The following is a 26,227-nucleotide window of genomic DNA, read 5'->3' on the forward strand; positions in this document are numbered from 1 at the left end:
CAGCACCACATAAGAAAAAAGAAAAAAGCCAGAAGTGGTGCTGTGGCTCAAGTGGTAGAGCGCTAGCCTTGAGCTGAAGAGCTGAGGGACAGCGCCCAGGCACAGCGTTCAGGCCTCACGACTGGACCCCCAAAAAAAAAAAAAATGCATAAGGAGCTGAGCACTGGTGGCTCACACCTATAATCCTTAACCACTCAAGAGGGTGAGATCTAAGGATCACAGTTCAAGCAAGCCCAAGCAGGAAACTCCGTGAGACTTATCTCCAATAAATCACTTAGAAAACCAGAACTGGCCCTGTGGCTCAAGTGGTAGAGTGCTCTCCTTGAGTAAAACAAGCTCCGGAACAGCACCCAGGCCCAGAGTTCAAACCCCAGGATTGGGGAGGGGGAAAAAAAAAAAAAGCAAAAGGAGAAAAATTTTCAAAATTCTTCTCTGGGGGTAGGGCAAAAGGAGTAATAGCGGGGAGGGAAGTGGGGGAAGATGGGAAGGGATGGGAAGGGGAAACAAAGGAGGAGAAAACAATGCTTGATAAGAAATGAACTCATTATCTTGCCCATGTAATTGTAACCCCTCTGCCCTCTGTATGGTATTTTCACAATTTAAAAAAAAAAATAAAGCAGTAATGTGTATGTGTGAGTGTCCCATAGTGGGGCTTGAACTCAGGGCTTTCTACTCTGGCTTGGCTCCAGGCTGGGCTCTAACCACTTGAGCTATACCTCCCCACTTCCAGCCTTTTTGTTTTGTTTTGTTTTGTTAATTGGAGATAAAAGTCTCTTGGATTTGTCTGCCTGGGCTAGCTTCCAACCTCCATTGCCTCCAACCTCTTAAGTTTCCTGAGTAGCTAGGATTACAGGCGCCATAACAGTAATTTTAACAGTGCCATAGAGAAACATAATTGGTACAGCCCCAGTCAGCTTGCTGGAGACAAAATAGATATTTGAACTATAAAATGACTGGGTCCCTCCAAAACTTGTCCTTCTATTTCCATTTTTGCCTCAGTTAAAAAACAAAAACAAAAAACAAAAATAAAAAAATCCACAACTACTTAACTGAGCATTGCTCAAGTTATTACTATTAATTATCTTGGTCATACTGAGATTTAAACTCAGCCAAGACCTCACATTTAATAGGCAAGTAGTCTCTCACTTGTTTTGATTTTAAATATAAAAGGGGGGAGGGGAGGCCTGTGGCTCATGCCTGTAATCCGAGCTAAGATTTAAGGATGGCAGTTCAAAGCCAGCCCAGGCAGGAGAGCCCGGCAGACTTTTTTTTCCCCCTAATAACATATTTTCATTGTATTTACTGTAGAGAGGGGTTACAGTTACATGAGTAAGGAATTGAGGGGCTGGGAAGGTGGCTCAGTGGTAGAGTGCTTGCCTTGCATGCCTGAGGCCCTGGGTTCGATTCCTCAGCACCACATAAGCAAAAAGAAAAAAGCCGGAAGTGGCACTGTGGCTCAAGTGGTAGAGCTCTAGCCTTGAGCTGAAGAGCTGAGGGACAGCGCCCAGGCCCAGAGTTCAGGCCCCACAACCGGACCCCCCAAAAAAAATACATGAGTAAGGAATTGAGCATTGTCACCCCCTCTCCGGCAGACTCTCATCCCCAATTATTTACCAAAAAGCTGGAAGTGGAGCTCTGACTCAGGTGGTAGAGCACTAACCTGGAGCAAGAAAACCTCAGGGACAGTGCCTAGGCGCTGAGCTCAAGCCCTAGGACAAGCAAAAAACAAAACTACAAATCCTGTGTTTTATCTTTACTATTTGAAAACGCACACAAACGTATTTTCAGAGAAACAAGCAACAACAACAACAAAACTTGTATTTCGGACACTATTATACCTCCAGACATACGATGTAAACGGCTTGTCTGGCGCTGGGATGGACCTGGGGGGGGGGGGGGAATTCAAATCATGGTAAACTGTGAGGGTTACATGAACATCTTTACACCTCCATTCCACCCCTACCCTGAAGCGTGGGCCTAGCACCGTGCGTGGCTTTCTCTCAACACCCTCGTGCTTATTAAGAGGCTCCTTGACCCTTGAAAAGCCGTGCAGATCTGTTGGCGTCTGGGCGGCCCCCAAAGGATTCTGGGAGCTAGGGTATGCCCAAGAGACAAAAATGAAGAGAAAAACGTTACCACAGAGTGCGCGGCAGAGAGGTTGAGTTCTTGTTGCTGAGCGATTTCCCAAATCTTCCCAGCACGCCCACCCCCTACTCCAACCCAGTAGGCCAGCGCCCTCGTATTAGCCAATCAGCAGGCTGTTACTTTTCCATGCGGACCAATCATGAAAGAGCTTACTTTGAGCGGGAAATGCTCATAAGCTGTGGGAGAAGGAGGTCGGCTAACCGTCCATTCCTAGCCTCGTCTCCGAGGGGTTAACACACTCGGGAGTCGGTTGCCCATTGGCCGGGCAGCAGGCCAATGAGGGGTTCTAAGCGAGATAGAGGCCCCAAAGGAGGGGGCGAGACAGGGCACAGCCGGCCGGTGCCCAGGCGCGTGCCAGGACCACGAGTCCACCGCAGGCGATATAACGGCCTTTCTTCGGCCCCACCTTCCCCGCTCCAGCCCCCCACCCACGGACCGGCTCCAGGCAGTGCCCGGGGCGGCGGCACCAGCGGTGGGGTGCGGGCTGAGGGAATCGGGCCTCGACGCCCTCCCTCACTCCCGTACCCCAAGGAGCTGTTCTTGATCCGGAAGGTGCTGGGGGGCCCCATGGAGGTGAGAGGCGGAGACACCTGCTCACCCCCTCACCCCCTAGGCCTGAGGGAGGGACCTGAGGTAACGGGTCGGAATGGACAGGGCCCCCCCCCCCAGGGGTGTGGGTGGCCAGGGTCACAGGATGGTGACCCAGAGCAGAGGCTGGAGGAATGAGCACGGTCCCCTAGGGTTCCCTCAGGAGGCTGGAGTGGGGGTGGGGAAGGGGAGAACCCCCGACGGGGGTGTCCGGGCTGTGCCTTGGGGACTACCGGAGGTCGCGGCTGAGGCTGGGGGTCCACTAGACACCGAATTAGGCCGCCCCCCACCCCCCCCAACCTGAGGAGCCTGCAAGAACAGCCTGTCATGGCGTTAAATGAAGTAACGCTGGGGGGTGGGAGAGCGTGACTGGACCAGGGCCTGTCATGGCGTTGAGCGCCAGGACTCCACGCAGAAGGGCAGGTGGCGACCATGTCCTGTCATGGCGTTGAACACCAGGCCTCGTTACACGGGCGGGGGGTGGGGGGTAAGAGGGAGCGACCATGGCCTGTCATGGCGTTGCGCCTGTCAAGGCGTTAGCCGCAGTGCCTCATAACGCAGGGTGGGGGTGGGGGCACGACGGCCCCCTTGGCGTTGGGCCCTGTGCTTCTTTACACAGGTGGCCCAGAGCAGAGAGAGGATTTCTGGGACATGAAAGGAGGGACACTTTTTGCGCCCCCCCCCCTCCCCGGGAGAATTAGAGCATTGTCAGTAAAATAATCAGCGTGAAGGGTCGCATGGCCCTTTCTTTGCCTATCACTCTGCATGGCGGGTGACCTGCTGGCTCGCATGTCCCATTTTCTCCTTTTGAGCAGCCGAAAGTAGCGTTCCGGGGAGGTGCGAGTCGCTGCTGGAACCTCAGTGTGGACCCCAGCAGTAGACTGTCCGATGTGTTCAACAGCGTCATGCTCACAGGTTCTGCGTCCTTCTGCGATTGCTACAAATCTCAGGTCCGTTCAGAAACTTGCCCTTATTGATACCGTTTATTCTATATATGGTTTGCTTAGCCAGACAATTTCATAGTCAGCCTGGCTTTCCTTCCTTCATTCCTTTTTTTTTTTTTTTTTTTCTAGGTACCAAGTTTGAATTGAGGGCTCTCACCCTCCTTAGTCTTGGCTTGCTCAGCTGGAGACATACCTCCAGCACAGGGTGTTTTCTTTTGGTCAGTCATGAGGCCTGGACACCGTCTCTGAACTTTTTGCTTCAGTGTTCTACCACTTTGAGCCACAGGGCCACTTCTGGTTTTTTGGTGGTTACTTGGAGATAAAAGTCTCAAGGATTTTCATGCCTGGGCTGGGTTTGAACCTCAGTCCTCAGATCTCAGCCTCCTAAGTAGCTAAGATTACAGGCATGAGCTACTGGTGTCCAGCTCTCCAGCTGGCTCTCCTTCTGCCACTTAATTTTGTATTTGAACCAGTTCTGGGGCTTTAACTCAAGGCCTGGGTGCTGTACCCTAGAGTCTTCTGCTCAAGGCTAGTTGTTGCTCTATCACTTGAGCCACAGCTCCACGTCCAGCTTTTTGCATGTTAATTGGAGATAAGAGTGTCCAGACTCCTTTTTGGGAGGGCTTGGAACCATGATTCTGAGATCTCAGCCTCCTAAATAGCTAGGATTACGGGTATGATACACCAGCACCCTGTTGCTGGTTTTTTTTTGATCCAGTCATGGGGCCTGAACTCTGGGTCTGGATGCTGTCCCTCAGCTCTTCAGCTCAAGGCTAGCGCTCTACCACTTGAGCCACAGCACCACTTCCGGCTTTTTTTTTCCCTGCTTATGTGGTGCTAAGGAATCGAGTCCAGGGCCTCATGTATGCAAGGCAAGCGCTCAACCACTGAGCCACCTTCCCAGCCCCTGCTGGTTTTTTTTGAGATGAGTCTTGTAAACTTTTTCTCCTGGGCTGGCTTCCATCCATGATCCTTTAGAGCTCAGACTCTTTTTTTTTTTTTTTTTGTCGGTCGTGGGTCTTGAACTCTGGGCCTGGGTGCTGTCCCTCAGCTCTTCAGCTCAAGGCGAGCGCTCTACCACTTGAGCTACAGCACCACTTCCGGTTTTCTGGTGATTTATTGGAGATAGGAGTCTCACGGTCTTTCCTGCCCGGGCTGGCTTTGAACCGCGATCCTCAGATCTCAGCCTCCTGAGTAGCTAGGATTACAGGCGTGAGCCATTGAAACCCACCTTTTCCCCTGTGTCTGTCTGTTTCTCTCTTGACCACTTCTCTCTTCTTCTCCCCTCTCCCCTCCCTTCTCCTGTCTCCTCCTCTCCTCTCCTCCCTTTCTCCTCTCTTGTCCTCTCCCATCTTCAGCTCTCTTTTTGCCTTTTTCAGTCTTGTCTCTCCTGCTTGTCCTCTCCCTTCCCTTCTCCCCTGCCTTCCCCTCTCCAGCTTTCTCACTGTTGTTCTGTATAGCTCTCTTGATCTTCTCTTTTCCTTCCTCTCCCCTTCCCTCTCTCCTTTCCCTCCCCTTCCTTCTCCCTTCCCCAGCTTTTCTATTTCTGTCTTCTTGTCCTGTTTTCTTTTCTTTCTTCCCTTTCCTTCCCCTCCCCAGCTTTCTGTCTGTGGGTCTCCTTTTCTGTGTCTTTCCTGCCCCCCCATCTCCCCTCTTCCCTTCCCTCTCTCCTCCCCTTTTTTCTCTTCCCTCCCCAGCTCTGTCTGCCTTTCCTCCCTCCCACTCCTTCCCTTCTACTCTACTCTCTCCCCTCTTCCCTCTTCTACAACTTTCTCTCTCTCTCTCTCTCTCTCTCTCTCTCTCTCTCTCTCTCTCTCTCTCTCTCTCTCTCGTGTGTGTGTGTGTGTGTGTGTGTGTGTGTGTGTGTGTGTGTGTGTGTGTGTGTGTGTGTGTGTGTGTGTGTGTGTGTGTGTGTGTGTGTGTGTGTGTGTGTGTGTCCTGGGGCTTGAACTGAGAGCCTGGGCACCCTTTAGCTTTTTATCTCAAGGCTATCGCTCTACCACTTGAGCCACCTTTTTGGTAGTGGAGATAGGAGTCTTGCAGACTTTCTTGTCTCAGCTGGCTTCCAACCATAATCCTCGGATCTGTTTCCTGAGTAGCTAGGGTTACTAACCTGAGCTACCAATGCCTGGATATTTCTGTTTCACTTTCTCCCTTGCTTTCCTCTCTTCTGTTTTCTCCTTTCCTCCCTTCTCCCCCTCTTTCTCTTCTTCTCTCCCCTCCTCAGCTTTTTTTTTGTCTTTTTGTCAGTTGGGCTTGAACTCAAACCTGGGCACTATCTAAGATTTTTTGCCCAAGGCTAGCACTCTACCACTTTGAACCACAGAGCTACTTCTGGTTTTCTGATGGTTAGTTGGGGGTGTGGGGGTGGGGCGGAAGAGTCTCACAGACTTTCCTGCCTAGGCTGGCTTTGAACTATGATCCTCAGATCCAAGCCTCCTCAGTATCTAGGATTATAGGCATGAGCCACCAGTGCCTTCTTTTAATAGTATCTTTAATTACAAGATACCCCACTGAAGGCATAATTTTGTTGAGCATTAAATTAGGTTTAGAGCCAGGTACCAGTGATTCACACTGTAATCCTCTCTACTTTGAAGGCTGAGATATGAGGACTGTAGTTTCCCAGGCAGGAAAGTCCATGAGTTTCTCACCTCCAATTAAAGCTGGAAGTGTAGCTATGGCTCGAGGGGTAGAGCACTAGTCTTGATGAAAAAAGCTTAGGGGCAGCACCAAGGCCCTGAGTTCAATCCCCAGTACCACCCCCCAAAAAGTTAAGCTTAGAGGAATGCAAATATTTATTTAAAATTATTTAATCAGATATTAATATTTATATCATTAATTCTTTGAATTTTAGCAATATATAGAAATAAAATATTTAACTAGGTGCTAGTATCTCACATCTATAATTCTAGTTATTCAGGAGGCAGCAATCCAAGGATTACTATTACAAGACAAGTCACTCCAGTTAACCAGCAAAAAGCTGATACTGGAGGCATGGCTCAAATAGTAAAGCACTAACCATGAACAAGCAAAAGGCAAGCAAGCCAGAGACCCCAAGTTCAAACCCTCATGCTACCAAGAATAAATACATAAATAGGATAATAAGTCTTTTTTTTTTTTTGGTCTATCATGGGGCTTAAACTCTGGGCTTGGAGCTGTTCCTGAACCCTTTAGCTCAAGGCTAGCACTCTTACCACTTGAGCCACAGCACCACTTCCAGTTTTCTGGTGGAGATCAGAGCCTTAGGGACGTTCTTTGCCCTGGCTTGCTTTGAACTGTGATCCTCAGATCTCAGTTTCCTGAGTAGCTAGGATTACAGGCTGAGCCACTAGCACCAGTCTATTAATAAGATTTATTAAGCTGGGCGTTTGTGGCTCAAGCCTATAATCCTAGCTACTCAGGAGGCTAAGAAGATCGATGGACACGGGCCACCAGGTAGGGAAGTCCGTGAGACTCTTATCTCCAATAAAATACTCAGAAAAAGCTGGAAACAGCAAAAAGAGCAAAAAGAGGCTCAGAGACAGTGGTTAGGCTCTGAGTTCAAGCCCCAGGACCAGCAAAAAGAAGAAGTCTTATTAATTAAAAAAAACTTACCATGAAATTCTATTGATGTAGATTTTATTGGCACTTTTAACTAAAAACCCTTATGCTTCTCTCTAACTTAATAATTATAAGCTATATACAATGTGTAGGTTCAAATAGTATTTGTAACCAAAATTTATACAAATATTGTAAAGTCTGTTGAGATTCTTATGTTAGACAACTGGGAGTTATAAAGTTTCATATTTTGTTGGTATAGTATAAACTCAGTATTGTATATTTGTTAAGATTGTGTCTAGTAAGAAAAAATTAAATATACTTTGAACATTTCTTTTGGCCAGGCATGGGTGACTCATACCTGTAATCCTAATTACTCAGGAGGCTGAGATCTGAGGATCACAGTTCAAAGCCCACTCAGGCAGCCAAATCCAAGAGAGTATCTCATCTTCCATTAACCATCAAAAAACCAGAAGTGGAGCTGTGGTTCAACTGGCAGAGCACTAACCTTGAGCACAAAAATCGGACATTGCCCAAGCCAAGTTCAAGCCCCAGTACCAGAGAAAAAAAGTCTTTTCTTCTTATACAAATATAGATATAGATAGAGATATGAAAATACTATTTCTAGCTGGGTGCTAGTGGCTCATGCCTGTAATCCTAGCTACTCAGGAGGCTAAGATCTCAGGATCAAGGTTCAAAGCCAGCCCAAGCAAGAAAGTCAATAAGACTCTTTATTTCCAACTAACTACCAGAAAACTAGAAGTACTTCTGTGGCTCAAAGTGGTAGTGCACTAGCCTTGAACAAAGGAACTCAGGGATAGCCCCAGGCCCCAAGTTCAAGTCCTGAACCAACAACAACAAAAAGAATATTCTTAAAATTTCCAAAGAGATAACATTTTACATATCTTTTCATTTTTATTTATTTGTTTGGCAGTACTGGAGTTTGAATTCCAGGCCTGGTGCTTGCTAAGCGGTCATTTTCACCATTGAGCCATATCATCAGTCCTGAGTTGTTGTTGTTTTGTTCTTCTTCTTATTACTTTCTTACTATTATTATTTTGGGTCCGGTCGTGGGCCTGAACTCTGGGCCTGGGCACTGTCCCTCAGCTCTTCAGCTCAAGGCTAGTGCTCTACCACTTGAGCCACAGCGCCACTTCTGGCTTTTGTTTTTCTGCTTATGTGGTGCTGAGGAATCAAACCCAGGGCCTCATGCATGCAAGGCAAGCGCTCTACCACTGAGCCACCTTCCCAGCCCTTATTATTATTGCCACTCCTGGGACTTGAACTCAAGGCCTGGGTACTGTCTGTGAGCTTCTTTTACTCAAGGCTAGCACTCACTTAAGCTGCAGTGCCACTTCCAGCTTCTTCTGTTTATGTGGGACTGAGGAATCAAACTGAGGGCTTCATGCATGCTAGGCAAGCACTCTTATCACTAAGCCACATTCTTAGTCCCTGTTCATTATTTCTGTTCTCAATTTCTGCCCAGACCTGTACTTAAGTGCCTGGGCAAAATCAATCTATGTTAGGTTTCCTGGTAGCTAGGTGTGAGCCATTACATCTAGTTTTTGGTTGAGAAATGAATCTGGAGAACATTTTTCTGGATAAACTGACCCAAATTGTAATCCCAACAATCTCAGCCTCCCTAGTAGTCAGGATTACAGGCATGAGCCACTGGCTCCTGGCTTTTCTACTTTGTGCTGGTACTGGAGCTTGAATCCAGGCCTCTTAGTCTCTCTGGCTTATTTGCTTAATGCTAGAGCTCTACCATTTGGGCCATACCTCCACTTATAACTTTTTTTTTTTTATTAATCTGTATGGGGGTGGGAGTGGCTGGCTTTGAACCATGACCCTCAATTCTTAGCCTCTTGATAGCTAGAATTACAGATATGAATCACCAGCAACCTGAGCCAGAAAAAATTTGGTGTTAAAGTCTATTTAAATATGATAGCAGATCTTAATTACCACCTCTGTTACTTCTTTTGATTTCTTGCTATTTTGCTAATACTCTGTAAAAAATAAAGTTTTGATGTGTCAATGTACCAACATCTCTTTAAAATTTCAGAATGAAGACACTGTAGACCTAAGACAGACCTATACTCCACTTTCTTCATCAACAGAATATACAAGTTCTATAGATTCTTCACTTTTCTATGCACCATGGTCTAGTTATGGAGATGATATTAAACAACCTTCTAATTCTCAGATCAGTGTAAAGAACAGGTAAATTAATAAATTATGATTTCTCAAGTTAATCTTACGTGTGTGTGTGTGTGTGTGTGTGTGTGTATGTGTGTATGCACACGCGTGCCAATCCTGGGGTTTGAATTCAGGGTATGGGTACTGTCCCTGAGCTTTTTGTGCTCAAAGCTAGTGCTCTACCACTTGAGCCACAGTTCTACTTCTAGCTCTTTTTAGTTAATTGGAGATACAAGTCTCATGAACTTTCCTGCCTGGGCTGGCTTTGAACCATGATGCTCAGATCTTAGTCTCCTGAGTAGCTAGGCTGTAATAGGTGTGAGCCACTGGCACCTGGCAAATATGGTATTTGTGTGTGTGTGTATGTGCCGGTCCTGGAACTTGAACTCAAGGCCTGGGCAGTGTGTGTGAACTTCTTTGCTTAAGGCTAGCACTCTACCACTTAAGCCACAGCTCCAATTCTGGCTCTTTTAGTAGTTGATTGGAAATAACAGTCTCATGTACTTATAGACTCTCCTGACCAGACTTCCTGACTAGGGTAGCTTTGAAACAGGATACTCAAATATCAGTCTCCTGAAGCTGGGATTACAGGCATGGGTCACCAACAGCCTGGATAAGATAAATGTGGTATTTTTTCATTTCTTTTTTTTTTTTTTTTTTGTCAGTCGTGGGGCTTGAACTCTGGGCCTGGGCGCTGTCCTTCAGCTCTTCAGCTCAAGGCGAGAGCTCTACCACTTGAGCTACAGCGCCACTTCCTAAATGTGGTATTTTTAAGTTTAATTATATGGGACCTAAAATGTATTAGACCTGTTCCTAAATCAGCATTTTTCTTTTTTTCTTTTTGCTAGTTGTAGGGCTTGAACTCTGGGCCTAGGGCGCTGTCATTGAGCTTTTAGCTCAAGGCTAGCGCTCTACTGCTTCAGCCACAGCGCCACTTCTGGTTTTCTGGTGGTAAATTGAAGATGAGTCTCAGACTTTCCCACCTGGGCTGGCTTTGAACTTTGATCCTCAGATCTCAACCTCCTGAGTAGCTAGGATTACAGATGTGAGCCACCAGTGCCGGGCTCTCTTTTTTTTTTGGGGGGGGGGTCAGTTGAAGGCTTGAACTCATGTGCTGTCCCTGAGCTTTTTCAGTCAAGGCTAGCACTCTACCACTCCAATTTTCTGGTGGTTAATTGGAGATGAGTCTCATGAACTTTCCTACCTGGGCTAGCTTCAAACTATGATCCTCAGATCTCAGCCTCCTGAGTAGCATGAGCCACTGGTGCTCAGCAGTATCCTTCCTTCCTTCCTTCCTTCCTTCCTTCCTTCCTTCCTTCCTTCCTTCCTTCCTTCCTTCCTTCCTTTCTTTTTTGCCAATCCTGGTGCTTGAACCTCAGGGTCTGGGCACTGTCTCTGAGCTTCTTTTGCTCAAGGCTAGCATTCTACCACTTGAGCCCACAGCACCATTTCCAGATTTTTTCTGTTTATGTGGTACTGAGGAATTAAACCCAGGGCTTCATGCATATTAGGCAAGCAATCTACCACTAAGCCACATTCCTAGCCCCAGCATTTTCATTTCTTAGATCAGCATTTTTCAGACCTATTTACTAGGGAAAAAAATATTTTGTTTTCTTTTTATGTGATACTGAGGGATCCAACCCAGGGCCTCATGCATGCTAAGCAAGCACTCTACCACTAAGCCCCTTTCCCAGACCTGCCCCCCACCCCCAGAAAAAAATATTATAGCATAATTTTATGCTCATAAAACTTTTAGTAAAGCCTATACTAGGCAGTTATTTTTATTTTTTTATTTTTGCCAGTTCTGGAGCTTGAACTCAGGGCCTGGGCACTATCCCTGAGCTTCTTTTTTTTTTTTTGTCGGTTGTAGGGCTTGAACTCTAGGCTTAGGTACTATCCCTCAGCTCTTCAGCTCAAGGAGAGCACTCTACCGCTTGAGCCACAGTGCTACTTCCGGTTTTCTAGTGGTTTATTGGAGATAAGAGTCTCATGTACTTTTCTGCTCAGGCTGGCTTTGAACCGAGTTCCTCAGATCTCAGCCTCCTGAGTAGCTAGGATTACAGGCATGAGCCACTGGTGCCCAGCCCTGAGCTTCTTTTGCTGAAGGACAGCACTCTACCACTTGAGCCACAACACCACTTCTGGCTTTTTTTGTTTATGTGGGAATGAGGAATTGAACCCAGGGCTTCATACATGATAGGCAAGCACTTTACCACTAAGCCACATTCCAAGCCCTATTTTAAAATTAGAGAAAAACTTTAGTAAATATATCTTTGTAAAGACAGCAGATTTAAATTTTGGTCTGGAGTGGGCAGTACTGGGGTTTAATACTCAGTGCCTCATACTTATTAGGCATATGCCTTTATTATAATAATAATAATAATAATAAGATGATGATGATGATGATGATGCTTTTAAATTTTTTTCCTGTTCTGGGGCTTGAACTCAGCACTTAGGTGCTGTCTCTGAGTTACTGTATCTCAAGGACAGTGCTCTGCCACTTGAGCCACAGCTCTACTTCGTTTTTGTTGTTTTGTTTTGTTTTTGGTAGTTACTTGGAAATAATCATCTCCTGGACTTTCAAACCACAATCCTCAGATCTCAACCTCCTAGCTAAGAGTATAGGCATGAGTTACTGGCTTGGACTTGAAGTTGTATTTTAAAACCAAACATTACTTCTAGGAAGGAATTATGCAAAAACTATATGAAGTAAAGGATACCAATTTTCCATGTGTTTGTGGTTTTTATATTTTGTGTTATTTGGACAATATTAGTTACTAGCAAGGATTTCAGGAGCATGGAACTCCAACTAATAACTACGTGGGGCCCATAAGCTGTCACATTTAAGGAACCAACTGCAAAATTCTCATGGTAGCTAGAAGGACCATATAGCAGTTCACTTTTTAAATTTAGTATATAGTACAGTCACAGAATTAGAGCAGTGGGTTTATGTTCTCAAACCACAAATGAGGAGACTGAGCAAGGTGTTAAAATAATGATGTATAACAGGACCAGACATGCTTTCAGGTATGTCTCAAACATTGTACATCAGAGATTTATGCCTTGACTACCTAAAATAAATAGCATGACTTATGGGAAAATAAGAGATAAACATACAAACTAGACACAGAATGGATCTGAAATAAGGAGAAGTATTTATAATAGGATAAACATTAGGCCAAAGTAGAACATATTCTTGAGTCCTTCCCTTCCCCATTTTTGAGAGTTGTACTATGTGGCCCAGGCTGGCCTTGAGCTCTTGATCCTCCGGCCTTAGCCTACTCAGCCCGCTAGGTATATAGGCTCATGCCACTACATGTAGCTCTTTCCCTCTTTATTTGAAATAATGGTTTGGAAGTAGTCCGAATATCTTGTAGAAAAATAATGGTAGAATATATCTAGAAGTAGAAATCAATACATTGGGGGCTGGGAATACCACTCAGTGATAGAATGCTTGCCTTGCATGCATGAGGCCTGGGTTCGATTCCTCAGCACCACATAAGCAGAAAAAGCCCGAAGTGGTGCTGTGGCTCAAGTGGTAGAGTGCTTAGCCTTGAGCTGAAGTGCTGAGGGACAGCACCCAGGCCCAGAGTTCAGGCACCATGACCAGCAAAAAATAAAAATAAAAATCAATACATTGTATTTTAATGCAAATAAAAGTTTACATATGATATTCATTTATAGGATTCAAACGGAAAGAAATGACTATGGCAGTGAAACAGACTTATATGGACTTGTATCTAACATTTTGGAAGAACAAGATAAGTCACAGACATATTTTGCTGAAGGGTTGGTATATTATATAAGCTTTATAGTGTATAATAATAGGCTTTTAAATGCACTTATACTAGGTTACCCTGTTTCTTATCTTGGAATATTATTTAATAGTAGATCATCTGACAGTAGATAAACTAATTCAAATATTTTTCTCTAAGAATCTTGATTTTCTGCAGTAGTTGTCATACAATTAGAAGTTCAGTCTAAGATTTTATTTGCTTAAAATCTATCACCTGGAAAATAATCAGTTAATTCTCTTGAGTTCATGGGCTAAATTCCAGCTGGGCACTGGTGATTCATACTTGTAATCCTAGCTACTCAAGAGGCTGAGATCGTGCTGGGAAGGTGGCTCAATGGTAGAGTGCTTGCCTTGCATGCATGAGGCCCTGGGTTCAATTCCTCAGCACCACATAAGCAAAAAAAGAAAAAACCGGAAGTGGTGCTGTGGCTCAAGTGGTAGAGCACTAGCCTTGAGCTGAAGAGCTGAGGGACAGCACCCAGGCCCAGAGTTCAGGCCCCACAACCGGACCCAAAAAAAAAAAAAAAAAAGAGGCTGAGATCTGAGGATCTAAGTTCAAGGCCAGGAAAGTCTTTGAGATCTTTTTGTGTGGGGGGGGGGCGGGGGGAGGTCAGTCATGGGGCTTGAACTCAAGGCCTGGATGCTGTCCCTGAGCATTTGTGCACAAGGCTAGTGCTCTACCACTTTGAGCCCAGCTCCACTTCTGTTTTCTGGTAGTTTACTGGAGATAAGAGAGTTTCATAAGCTGGGCACTGGTGGCTCACGCCTGTAAGCCTAACTCCTCAGGAGTCTGAGATCTGAGGATCATAGTTGGAAGCTAGCTCAGGCAGGAAAGGCCATGAAATTCATTATCTCCAATTAACCACCAGAAAACAGAAGTGGAGTTGTGGCTCAAAATGGTAGAGCACTAGCCTTGAGCAAAAGAGCTCAGACCTGGAGTTCATGCCCCAAGATGATGGGGAGGAAAAAGGGTCTCATAGACTTTCTTGTCTTGGCTGCTTGGTCCTCATATCTCAGCCTCTTAAGTAGCTAAGACTATAGGGCTAAGTTACAGGGTGCCTGGAATCCTTGAGACTCTTTATCTCCACTAAAACACACACACACACACACACACACACACACACACACACATACACACACACACACACACACACACACAGAGCCAGAAGTAGAGTTGTGGTTCAAGTGGTAGAGCACCATCCTTAAGCATAATAGCTCAGGGATGGCCTTCAGGCTCTAAATTGAAGCCTCAGGACTCCTCCCCCCCCTGCAAATTAGTAAGAGTGCACTCTAAAATAACAATAACATAGCTGGGTGCCAGTGGCTCCTGACTGTAATCATAGCAACTCAGGAGGCTGAGATCTGAGGATCGGGGTTCAAAGCCAGCCTGCAGGAAAGTCCATGAGACTCTTATCTCCAATAAACCACCAGAAAACCGGAAGTGGCCCTTTGGCTCAAGTGGTAGAGTGCTCGCATTGAACTGAAGAGTTGAGGGACAGCACCCAGGTCCAGAGTTCAAGCCCCATGACTGACAAAAAAATAAATAAATAAAAATTAAAAAAATAAATGAAATAACAACAATAAAGCTGGGCACCAATGACTCCTAGATAGTCAGGAGGCTGAGATTTGAGAACTGTGACTCACAGCCAGCTTGGGCAGACAAACCTTGAAAGACTCTTCTTTCCAATTAACCAGTAAAAAGCCAGAAGTGTAAGTGTGGTTCAAGTGGTACCAGCTGTGAAGCACAAGAGGTCTAGAGCTCAAGCCCAAATATGTATAGTATATTAATTACATTAACCAGTAAAATAGTCACTATAATGATCTAGTATTATATACTATAAATAACTATATACTATACTATTATGTGACTGACAGTACGTTAATCCTATGTTTATTTTCACCAGTGCCATAGACACAGGAGTAATGCATTGTGCTACGATGATGTTGTGACAGCTATGATCTCACTAGACAACCAGAATTTTCCAATTTCACAATAATCTTAGACTTCCATCATATTTGTGACCCATGGTTGATTGAAACATCTTTATTTAATGCATGACTATATCTTTAGAGTGTATAGCACATTTTGTGTGATAAAAGAATTATTTGAAGATAATGGTAGCTTATATAAGTCAGAGTTAGGAAAGATTTGAGGATGGTGAGGATAAGGGAATATATTTCTGAAAATGTTTTTTACCTTTCCACTTAAATTGTAATTGTAATTATATTTATTTGTTATAGGACCTGTTCCTCCAATTTAAAGTCAGTTTGGCCAATGAACACAAACAGATTTGTAGATCACCATGACCTCTTAACAGAAACCAAAAGGCCAATAGATCCAGCTATCTCTCAGCAAGCTTTTTATAGTGGTGAATCTGTGTCAGCAGTGGAAAAGCAATACCTGCATAGTAGCAGTCTCATACCACAACAAAAAATAGATGAACTTTATCATGGATTTACTGGTTTAGACCTTGAAGAACAATGGATGTACCCTGCACGAAATGATCATTCTAACTGTTATAATATACAGACAAGTGATACAGCAAAGGCAACATTCCAAGAATATCCATTTATGAAAAACTGTTTTACACCTCAAACTGGTCTGTTTGATATCATGAAAGAATCAGGAATTGATACTTACACTTATGGAAGAGATAAAATATGTGCTAAAAGTCTTGAAGCACCATTACAGCAAAAAAGGGCAGAGATATTTCTTTCCCAATTTAATAGATACAATGAAAATGCAGAATACTGTAGATACCCAGAATATGCTCATCCTAATAAAGCTAAGCTTAATAAATGCTCAAGTTTTAGTATCCAAGATGGTAAAAAATTGTCCAATGGCACATCTGAAACACCAACTGTAGAAGCAGATGCATACACAAAGCTATTCCAGGTTAAACCAGCAAATCAGAAAAAAATGGAGGAGGCCATACCTGACCAGCAGAATTTTGCATTTCCAAAAACCACACCACACTTGGCAGAAAAACAATTTGCAAAGGAAACAGCATTTACTACTGATTGTGGCTTAAAATCAGAATATGGACTAAAACCTCATACAGCTTGTCCAGCTAATAATGATTTTGCTAATGTCACAGAAAAACAACAATTTGCTAAACCTGATCCCCCAAATTCTGAGTATTTTAAATCAGTGAATTTATTATCAAACTCAGCAATATCTTCAGGAGGTATCAATTTAAGTAGACCATCTTGGGTGAATGTTCAAACAAAAAATAGCACTCCTATTCCTTACCGAAATCAAGGTAACTTGATCAAATTAAATAGTCATTTAAGTGCAGCTTCAAAAAGTTCTAACCATTCTTCAGATTTCCCCCAGCTATTATCCACAAATTTAACCCCAAATAGCAATCTATTTCAAAAGTATTGCCAAGAAAACCCTTCAGCATTTGCTAGTTTTGATTTCAGTTACAATGGTGCAGAAAGAATCCAATCTGTCAATCACATGGAAGGACTGACAAAGTCTGGAGAAGAAAATCTCTTTGAAACGGTTACAGATAAAAAAATAAAGCAGCCAAATGGATTTTGTGATAACTATTCAGCTCAACAGTATGGGATCATTGAAAATGTAAACAAACATAATTTTCAAGCCAAGCCCCAGAGTGGACATTATGATCCTGAGGAAGGTCCAAAGCATTTAGAAGCCTTATCTCAAAATTCCTATCAAGATCTGTTGGAGTCACAGGGTCATTTTAATAGCCACAGACAAGGAAGTGGAGACAGCAACATTAATAGCCGTGTGAATCGCACACAGGCCTCATGCTTTTCTAATAATTATATGATGGGAGATTTAAGGCATAATCAGGGTTTCCAACAACTTGGTTCAAATGGGTTTCCACTAAGATCTGCTCACCCTTTTGGCCATTCAGTTGTTCCACTGTTGGATTCCTATGATTTGTTTTCTTATGATGACTTAAGCCATTTATACCCTTATTTTAATGATATGATGTATGGTGATAATTCCTTTTCTGGTTTCGTGCCAACTTTTGGATTTCAAAGACCAATTAAAACCCGTAGTGGACCAGCCAGTGAACTACACATTCGTCTAGAAGAGTGCTATGAACAATGGAGAGCATTAGAAAAGGAGAGAAAAAAGGTAATGAGCTATCCATTTAGATGGATCCATTGTGGGCCAAGAGTTCTTAACCTTTTTTTCCAAGCTGAATTCTTCTATAATGTACAGTATTTAAGTTAATTGCCACAAGGAATTAGCTAGGTTACTTAAAGACTAAAAGCTTGAGGCTTTAAAATAATAGGTATCTATATGTTAATTTTCAGTTTGTCTATGAAGTAGATTTCTTTCCTTATTCAATTAAAACTTTGAAATTTTTTTAGTATTGAAGTGTTGGAGGATTAATGTATTTTATATGTATTAAGTATTATAGAAAAATACTGTACTACTATGGTTTTTTTTATTCTAAGACAACTTTTATTTAAAGGAATAACTATTTCTTAGAACTATGAAAAATATTAGCAGTTGAATCATATTTGCAAAATTCAACATAAAAATTATATAATTTTTTACAGACTGAATTAGCCCTTGCCAAGAATTATCCAGGAAAAAAAGTATCTAGTACTAATAATACTCCAATTCCAAGGCTGACCTCCAACCCATCTAGAGTTGATCGTTTAATTGTGGATGAACTTCGAGAACAAGCCAGAGTAAGCCATAAAAACATTCATAATGAATTTTTTTTAATTGATGAGTTTTTAAAACATTTCAGCAAGTTAAACTTCTAAAAGATTTTTAAAATCACATTTATATAACTGAAATACGTTTTCTTCACATTTGGTTCTAAAGCTAGATTAATATTTAGACAAGGGAAAATAGTTTTACTCAATGATTTAAAAAGTACTTGAGATCAGTCATGATGGTATAATCCCAGCTACTCTGGAGTTCAAGGCTGACCCAGGTAAAGCTAGCATGGCTCTATCTCAAAAATAAAATTTTTGTTGTCGTTCATGGGGCTTGAATTCAAGGCCTGGGCACTGTTCCAAAGTTTTTGCATTCAAGGCTAGCACTCTACCACTTTGAGCCACAGCTCCAGGGGTTCCTATTTTCTGGTGGTTAATTAGAGATAAGAGTCTCTTGGACTTTCCTGCCTGGGCTAGCTCTGAACCTCCGTCCTCAGATCTCAGCCTCTTGAGTTGTGAGGATTCCTTACAGATGTGAGTCACTGACACCCAGCTACTAAAATCTGTTTCTAAAGAAGAGAGTAAACCCTTAGTAATAGCAATAAAGTAACATTTTTTGATTAATTTGTTTTAAAGGCAGGTGAGTTGTGGGTACAGCTCAAGTGGTAGAGCACTTGCTGAGCAAGCTGGAAGCCTTGGTTTTTGAATGGGTTAGGAGATCACTTGCATGCAATAGGGTCTGGGTTCCATCCACAGTACTACAAAAAAGAAAATATTTTAAATAATTTAAATAGTTCCTCTTCAAACTCCCATTGCAATGTAACTAATCCTTAAGAGAATTTTTTTAAAGCCCCTTTGAATGATATTTATAGGCAACATCTCCCACTTTTTAGTCTCTTAGAGACCATTTTTAAGCCTCCACATTAATTTTACCAGCAGTTAAATACACTAGAGGGGGGGGTGTGAGGAGGGGTTCAACTCAGGGCCTTGAGTTTACTAGGTAAACTCCTTGAGCCACACCCCCAGTTTAAAGTCCCATGTCTTTTTTTCTTTTTCTTCTTTCTTTTTTTTTTTTATTTTGGTCCATCGTGGGGCTTGAACTCTGGGCCTGGGCGCTGTCCCTCAACTCTTCAGATCAAGGCAAATGCTCTACCAATTGAGCCACTTCTGGTTTTCTGGTGGTTTATTGGAGATAAGAATCTCAGACTTGGGGCTGGGAAGGTGGCTCAGTGGTAGAGCACTTGCCTTGCATGCTCAAGGCCCTGGGTTTGATTCCTCAGCACTACATAAGAAAAAAGCCAGAAGTGGCGCTGTGGCTCAAGTGGTAGAGTGCTAGCCTTAAGCTGAAGAGCTGAGGGACAGCGCCCAGGCCCAGAGTTCAGGTCCCATGACCGGACCCCCCCAAAAAAAACAAAAAACATCGCACAGACTTTTCTGCTCAGGATGGCTTTGATTTGTAATCCTCAGATCTCAGCCTCCTGAGTAGCTAAGATTACAGGTGTGAGCCACCAGCGCCCTCTAACGTTCCATTTCTTAGTTCTACATACTGAGTATTTTACTGAGCATCTGTATAGTTCCAAGCATATAAAATTATAGCTATCTAGGGATTTTTCTTTAAAATTTTTTAGTTTACCTTTCAAGGATCTGGCTGCCATACATTGGGAAGAAAATATTGGACAGTTAGAGTAGACAGATTTCAAAGAAAGATGTGAGGATTATAAAGTTAGAAGCATTCATTCCAGGGCTTTTAGTTACTTAGTTTTCGCATGTTTTTTTTGTTTTGTTTTGTTTTGTTTTGTTCTGTTTTTTGTTTTGTCAGTAACTGAATGCCAAATTTTAATTCTTAAATCATTTGATTTAAGATGATTTACCTGATACTCAGATTCTAATGAATCAAAAATTGTCTTCTAGGGCTGGGAATGTGGCATAGCAGTAAAGTGCTTGCCTACATGCATGAAGCCCTGGGCTTGATTCCTCAGCACCACATAAGCAGAAAAAGCTGGAAGTGGCACTGTGGTTCAAGCAGTAGAGTGCTAGCCTTGAGCAGAGAGGCTCACGGACAATGCGCAGGCCCTGAGTTCAAACTCCAGGACCAGCAAAAAAAAAAAATCTTCTATACAATTTTCAAGTTTAGAATCTGAGATCTTAGACATAAAACATAGTCCTCGGGGCTGGGAAGGTGGCTCAGTGGTAGAGTGCTTGCCTTGCATGCATGAGGCCCTGAGTTTGATTCCTCAGCACCACATAATCAGAAAAAGCCAGAAGTGGCACTGTGGCTCAAGTGCTAGAGTGCTCGCCTTGAGTTGAAGAGCTGAGGAACAGTGCCCAGGCCCAGAGTTCAGGCCCCACAACAGAAAAAAGTAAATAAATAAAAAATAAATAAATAAAACATAGTCCTCCTATTGATCTCATGTGTCCAGTCCCCTTTTTAAAGCTTCATTAACAAAATGATTGAGGACATTTTTAATATTAATTTTCAGTAGAAGCTTTGACAATTATATGTATATATTTATATTTATAATTGCCTTGTAAATTTGTGGGGGGGGGGCGTGGGGGTGGTATGCACGCACGTACCCGTCTTTCAGCTTGAACTCAGGGCCTGGGCTCTGTCCCTGAGTTCCCTTGAGATTTTTTTTTTTTTAATTATTTTTTTTGGGGGGGGGGAGGGGTCCAGTCCTGGGGCCTGAACTCTGTGCCTGGGAGCTGTCCCTCAGCTCTTCAGCTCAAGGCTAGTGCTCTACCATTTGAGCCACAGCACCACTTCCGGCTTTTTTCTTTTTGCTTATCTGGTGCTGAGGAATCGAACCCAGGGCCTGGATTTTTTTGCTGGCTAATTGGACTCTCATAGACTCCTGCCTGGGCTGTCTTTGAACAGCTACCCTCAGGTCTCAGCCTCCTGAGTAGCTTTATCAATGTAAATTTTAATCAAAGTTTCCTATATAATGGGTTCTTTAAAACTATCACTTTAGGGGGCTGGGAAGGTGGCTCAGTGGTAGAGCGCTTGCCTTGCATGCCTGAGGCCCTCGGTTCGATTCCTCAGCACCACATAAGCAAAAAGGAAAAAAGCTGGAAGTGGTGCTGTGGCTCAAGTGGTAGAGAGCTAGCCTTGAGCTGAAGAGCTGAGGGACAGCGCCCAGGCCCAGAGTTCAGGCCCCACAACCGGATCCAAAAAAAACCCAAACAAACAAAAACAAAAAACTATCACTTTATTATTTTAATCTGAATATTTCTGATTTCCAAAAGGAACATTACAGGCCTAAAAAGCTTAAGAGCATGCTGCAGTCAGGATTAATCAACCTAATGCTTGTCTGTTTCAATTTCTTTTGCTTGAGATACTTCCTAACAATCTATTGACAGGCTATTATCTTATTTGACAAAAACAATATTAAGCCTTTTATTTGAATATTTGACCTTTTATCCTTACTGTTATATTCTCAAAAAGTACAAAAAGGGTTCGGGATTTAGCTCAGTGGAAGAGCACTTGCCTGCCAAGTACAAGGCCCTGAGTTTGGTCCTCAGCTCTAGAAAAGAAGTTTTAGGGCTGGGAAGGTGGCTCAGTGGCAGAGCACTTGCCTTACATGCCTGAGGCCCTGGGTTCGATTCCTCAGCCCCACATAAGCAAAAAGAAAAAAGCCGGAAGTGGCACTGTGGCTCAAGTGGTAGAGTGCTAGCCTTGAGCTGAAGAGCTGAGGGATAGTGCCTAGGCCCAGAGTTCAGGCCCCATGACCGGACCCCCCTCCCCCTCCCCAATAAAAAAGAAGTTTTAGAAGCCAGGTGCTGGTGATTTACACCTGTAATCCTAGCTACTCAGGAGGCTGAGATTGGCAGCAAAGTCCCTGAGACTCTGATTTCCAATAAAACACCAGAAAACCAGAAGTGGCGCTGCAGCTCAAGGGTTAGAGCAATAGCCTTAAGCTGAAGAGCATAGGGACAGCACCCAAGCCCAGACATGACAAAAAAAGTTTTATAATTAAGACAAGATGGGCTGGGAAGGTGGCTCGATGGTAGAGCATTTGCCTTGCATGCATGAGCCCCTGGGTTTGATTCCTCAGCACCACATAAACAGAAAAAGCTGGAAGTGGCGGTATGGCTTCTTGAGTGGTAGAGCACCTTGAGCTGAAGAGCCGAGGGACAGCGCTGAGGCCCAGAGTTCAGGCCCCATGACCGGAAAAAAAAAAAAATTAAGATGATTTAAAAGACTGACTTTCTACTAGGGCTTTGGCTCATGCATGCAATCCAGGCTACACAGGAGAATGAGATTGGGAGGACTGTTGTTCTAGGCCAGGTTGGGCAAAAAAGATTGCAAGATCTATTTAAAAAAAAAAAAAAAAAAAAAAAAAAAAGGCTAGGTCAGCACCAGTGGCTCATGCCTGTATCCTAGCTATTGAGGAGGCTGAGATCTGAGAATCTTGGTTCAAACCCAGATGAGGCAGGAAAATCTGATGAGACGTTTATTTATAGCTAACCAGCAAAAGTAGAGGTATGGTTCAAATTGGCAAGAGTGCCAGCTTGGAGCGAAAAAGCTAAAGGACAGCACCATGGTCCCAGTAAGGACACACAGACACACAGACAGACACAGACAGACAGACAGACACACACACACACACACACACACACACACACACAAACGACTAAGTAGAGTACACCTGTCATCCTAGTTCTGTAGAAAGCATAAATAAGAAGATAGTGGTCTAGACGAAAAGTAAGAAGACCCTATCAAAAATTAATAAAAGCAAAAAAGGCTGGGGACATAGCTCAAGTGGTAGAGCACCTAAAAAGGACAAGGTCCAAGGCCGGGCGCTGGTGGCTCACGCCTGTAATCCTAGCTACTCAGGAGGCTGAGATCTGAGGATCGCGGTTCAAAGCCATCCCGGGCAGGAGAGACCGTGAGACTCCTATCTCCAATAAACCACCAGAAAACCGGACGTGGCGCTGTAGCTCAAGTGGTAGAGCGCTCGCCTTGAGCTGAAGAGCTGAGGGACAGCGCCCAGGCCCAGAGTTCAAGCCCCACGGCCGACAAAAAAAAAAAAAAAAAAAGGACAAGGTCCAGCAGTGCCATCTCAGTATTGCCAAAGAGAAAACATGAAACTCAAAACTTCCTTTCCAGTAGTTTCTCCTAGCATATTACAATATAGTAAGCATTCCTGTATATTGCATCATTGTTACTGTTTTTATCTTTTTTTCGAAGAGTTTTACTTTGCTTTCTTTTTTTTTTTTTCTTGCACACAGTGTGGTTACATGATTTACCAAAATTTTAAATGTTTCCCTCAGGTTGTGACTTTATTAGGCAAAATGGAACGTCTCCGAAGCTCTCCTCTTCATGCTAATATCTCTACTGCGCTTGATAGACACCTAGAGTCCATTCACATTGTACAGTCACGTAGAAAAGATGAAATTGTTAATGCTTCAAATCGGCAAAGGCAAGGAGTGCCTAGATGCCAAGATGACAGAGGTATATATTAATGCAAATTATTTTGATAGCCATGTGAGTATTTGATAAAGCAATTTGAATGTTAATAAAATTAGATTCTTAGATTAAAAGTTTAACATTTACCTAAAAAATTGGTAAATGATCTCAACATTATTTGCTCCAAAATACTATATTTTATTTATGCATTTAACTAGAATACCTGTCTTAAGACATAGTCTGTATTTTACTCAAAGCATTGTTATTGTCATATATTCTCAGAGAGAAAGTACCAATATTTTAAAATAAAATGGTAGCCGGGTGCTGGTGGCTCATGCCTGTAATCCTAGCTACTCAGGAGGCTGAGATCTGAGGATCATGGTTCAAAGCCAGCCTGGGCAGGAAAGACTGTGAGACTCCTATCTCCAAAAAACCACCAGAAAACCAGAAGTGGCACTGTAGCTCAAGTGGTAGAGCACTTGAGCTGAAGAGTGCAGGGACAGTGCCCAAGCCCAGAGTTCAAGCCCCACAACCGATCAAAAAAACAAATTAATAAATAAATAAAATAAAATAAAATGGTAAAAACAAAGTACTGCCAGGCACTGGTGGTTCATGCCTATAATCCCAGCTACTCAGGCTGAGATCTGGAGGATTGTAGTGCAAGGTTAGCCTGGGCAGAAAAGTCCGCAAGAGTTCCATCCTAAATTAACCAACAAAACACCAGGCTAAAGGCTCACATGGTAGACTGGCAACTGTGGACAAGCACATTGAGCAAGTATGAGGCCCTGAGTTTAAAAAAAAAAAAAAAAAAGTACTTCATTTAGCTCAATTAGCTACCCTTTTTATAAAAGTAGTGTTCAATCATTTAGTAGCAATAACTATGGACTTTGTAAGAGCCAAGGATATTTAAATGGTACCAATAAGGAATAATGCTGAATATTTCTTTTACAGATGTTTTTGCCCTTGCTTCAGCAATTAAAGAGATGTGTGTGGCTACTCGGAAAGCACGTACTACCTTATGGTGTGCACTGCAGATGACCTTGCCAAAAACAGCGAGTACAGCTGGCCAGTCAGATGTAGAAAAGGCTTTCCAAGATGTTGTAAACTGTGAAGATAGAGTCCATGAAAGCATAAGTAGTAGCAATCCAACAAACCAGAGAGGTGAAGCAAACAAACATTAAAGAAATGCCAGTAGAAGAAATAGTTTAAAAGCTGATAAGTAAATGTATCAAGACATGCTAAAGAATTTTAATGAACTTGTCAAACTTTCAGTACATTAATTTTCTTTCAGATTTAAAGTTAATACCTTAATGAAGTCTAACTTCTATTTAAAACTCTAGTTGGAATGAATCAGATATAGTTTAAAGTGAACTCAAAGGAAAAGTTGATTGCTCTTGTCAGAGTTCTGAGTAGTCAAAGATAACAATTTAAGGTAAATTAAATATTTCCTAACAGCTAAAATATTGCTTAAATCCATTCTGCAGTGCAGGTATATGCAAATACAAAATTCTTCTAGGAGATAAGTTTTATTTAGTTCTGCCTTAGTAAGTGTAATTCCAAATAATGAATCTAAGTGACTGTAACCCAATTATGGTTACAGTTTAGAAACCAAGACAAGTTTTGATTGTGATATAAAAGTGTTTTCCTTACAAAACTGGATAATACCTAGGAAACAAAGGAAAACAGGGATAAGCCTAATATTCATGTAAAAATTTAATGTTTAAAATACTACAATATTTATAAATTTGAAATCTTAGTGCTTAAGTATTTGGAGGGAAATGCATCTGATTCTCCTAAATTAGTGATAAAAGTGCCAGTGTAAAAACCATGCAAGTTACTGAATATAAAACCTGTTCAAATCATTTGTGTATATTCTTTAAAATGTAATTATACTATCAATTATTAAATATTTCCAATTTTAAAGTATTTAAATTGAATCAAAACAAAACATTTCCTTTATCTGGATCTTTTAGACTTTATGCACAGTAACTAAAATAATGACTATTGTTTTAATACCCTTAGTTTGCTGTCTTTTATGAGGGTATCACGAAGTTCTAAAATGTACTTTTTAAGGTTAATCTTTAACTAGTTTAGTTTGCAATTGGTTAGTGTATATTTTGTGTAGTTGTGTTTACTAGTTTGCTTCTCCATTTTTTTTAAAAGAGCACTTGAAAGCTTGGCCTTTTCTGTTTCTCATCATTTAATATCTTTGTATTGAATGTAATTTATTCATTAATATGAAATGTTGGTATTATGTGACTCAGAAGATCTTGGGTTTTAACATTTCTAGCATGAGTTAAACTATAATGTACTGATGAAATTTAATTGAAATATCCTTCACTAGAAACACTGATGTTTAAAATGTTGGTGTTTTCCTTAGTTTTAGAAATCCTGGTATAAAAAAAAAAAGAGTGTAATCACACCACATAAATTTTGTTCAGATGATGTGCGGAAGAAACTGATTGAGAATGCAGGCGTAACTGTAGGGAGAAACATTTTGATCACTGATGAGCCTTAGAACTACTGGATGAATTAAATGGAGGGTAGTCAAATAAAATAGATCACACCACAGTCACTGCATAGAAAGTGGTTAAGTTTGATTTAAGACATGTTGGATGTTATGAAAACAAATATTGTACTGAATTTAGTCTCAGAAAAAAATAAATTACTTTGTTGAAAATATTTAGTTTTACTTTTTTATATTTGTATTCATTTGTGTATGTACATGGGGCTTGAGCTCAGGGCCTGTGCACTGTTACTAAGATTTCTTACTCAATGCTCTTACTCTACCACTTGAATAAAAGCTCTACTTCTTGATTTGTGGTGGGTAATTGGAGATAGGAGTTTCACAGACTTTCCTGCCTAAGCTGGCTTTGAACCGCAATCCTCAGATCTCAGCCTCCTGAGTAGCTAGGATGATAGGCATGAACCAGAGGTGTCTATTAGTGTGGGTTTTTTTTT

General features: G+C 42.4%; 1 protein-coding gene across 1 annotated transcript; it reads left to right on the forward strand.

The window, feature by feature from the left end:
* Positions 1-2,487: 2,487 nt before the first annotated feature.
* Meioc (meiosis specific with coiled-coil domain) lies at positions 2,488-25,915 on the forward strand. Its single transcript, XM_070027874.1, has 8 exons — positions 2,488-2,718; positions 3,549-3,683; positions 9,277-9,434; positions 13,095-13,199; positions 15,448-17,320; positions 17,752-17,886; positions 23,131-23,311; positions 24,218-25,915. Exons 1-8 carry the CDS (start codon positions 2,713-2,715, stop codon positions 24,445-24,447), a joined length of 2,823 nt encoding a protein of 940 aa, XP_069883975.1. The 5' UTR covers positions 2,488-2,712; the 3' UTR covers positions 24,448-25,915.
* Positions 25,916-26,227: the final 312 nt, after the last annotated feature.

The sequence above is a fragment of the Dipodomys merriami genome, unplaced genomic scaffold (assembly GCF_024711535.1).
Source record: "Dipodomys merriami isolate MVZ:Mamm:240054 unplaced genomic scaffold, mDipMer1.0.p SCAF_19, whole genome shotgun sequence".
Lineage (NCBI taxonomy): Eukaryota > Metazoa > Chordata > Mammalia > Rodentia > Heteromyidae > Dipodomys > Dipodomys merriami.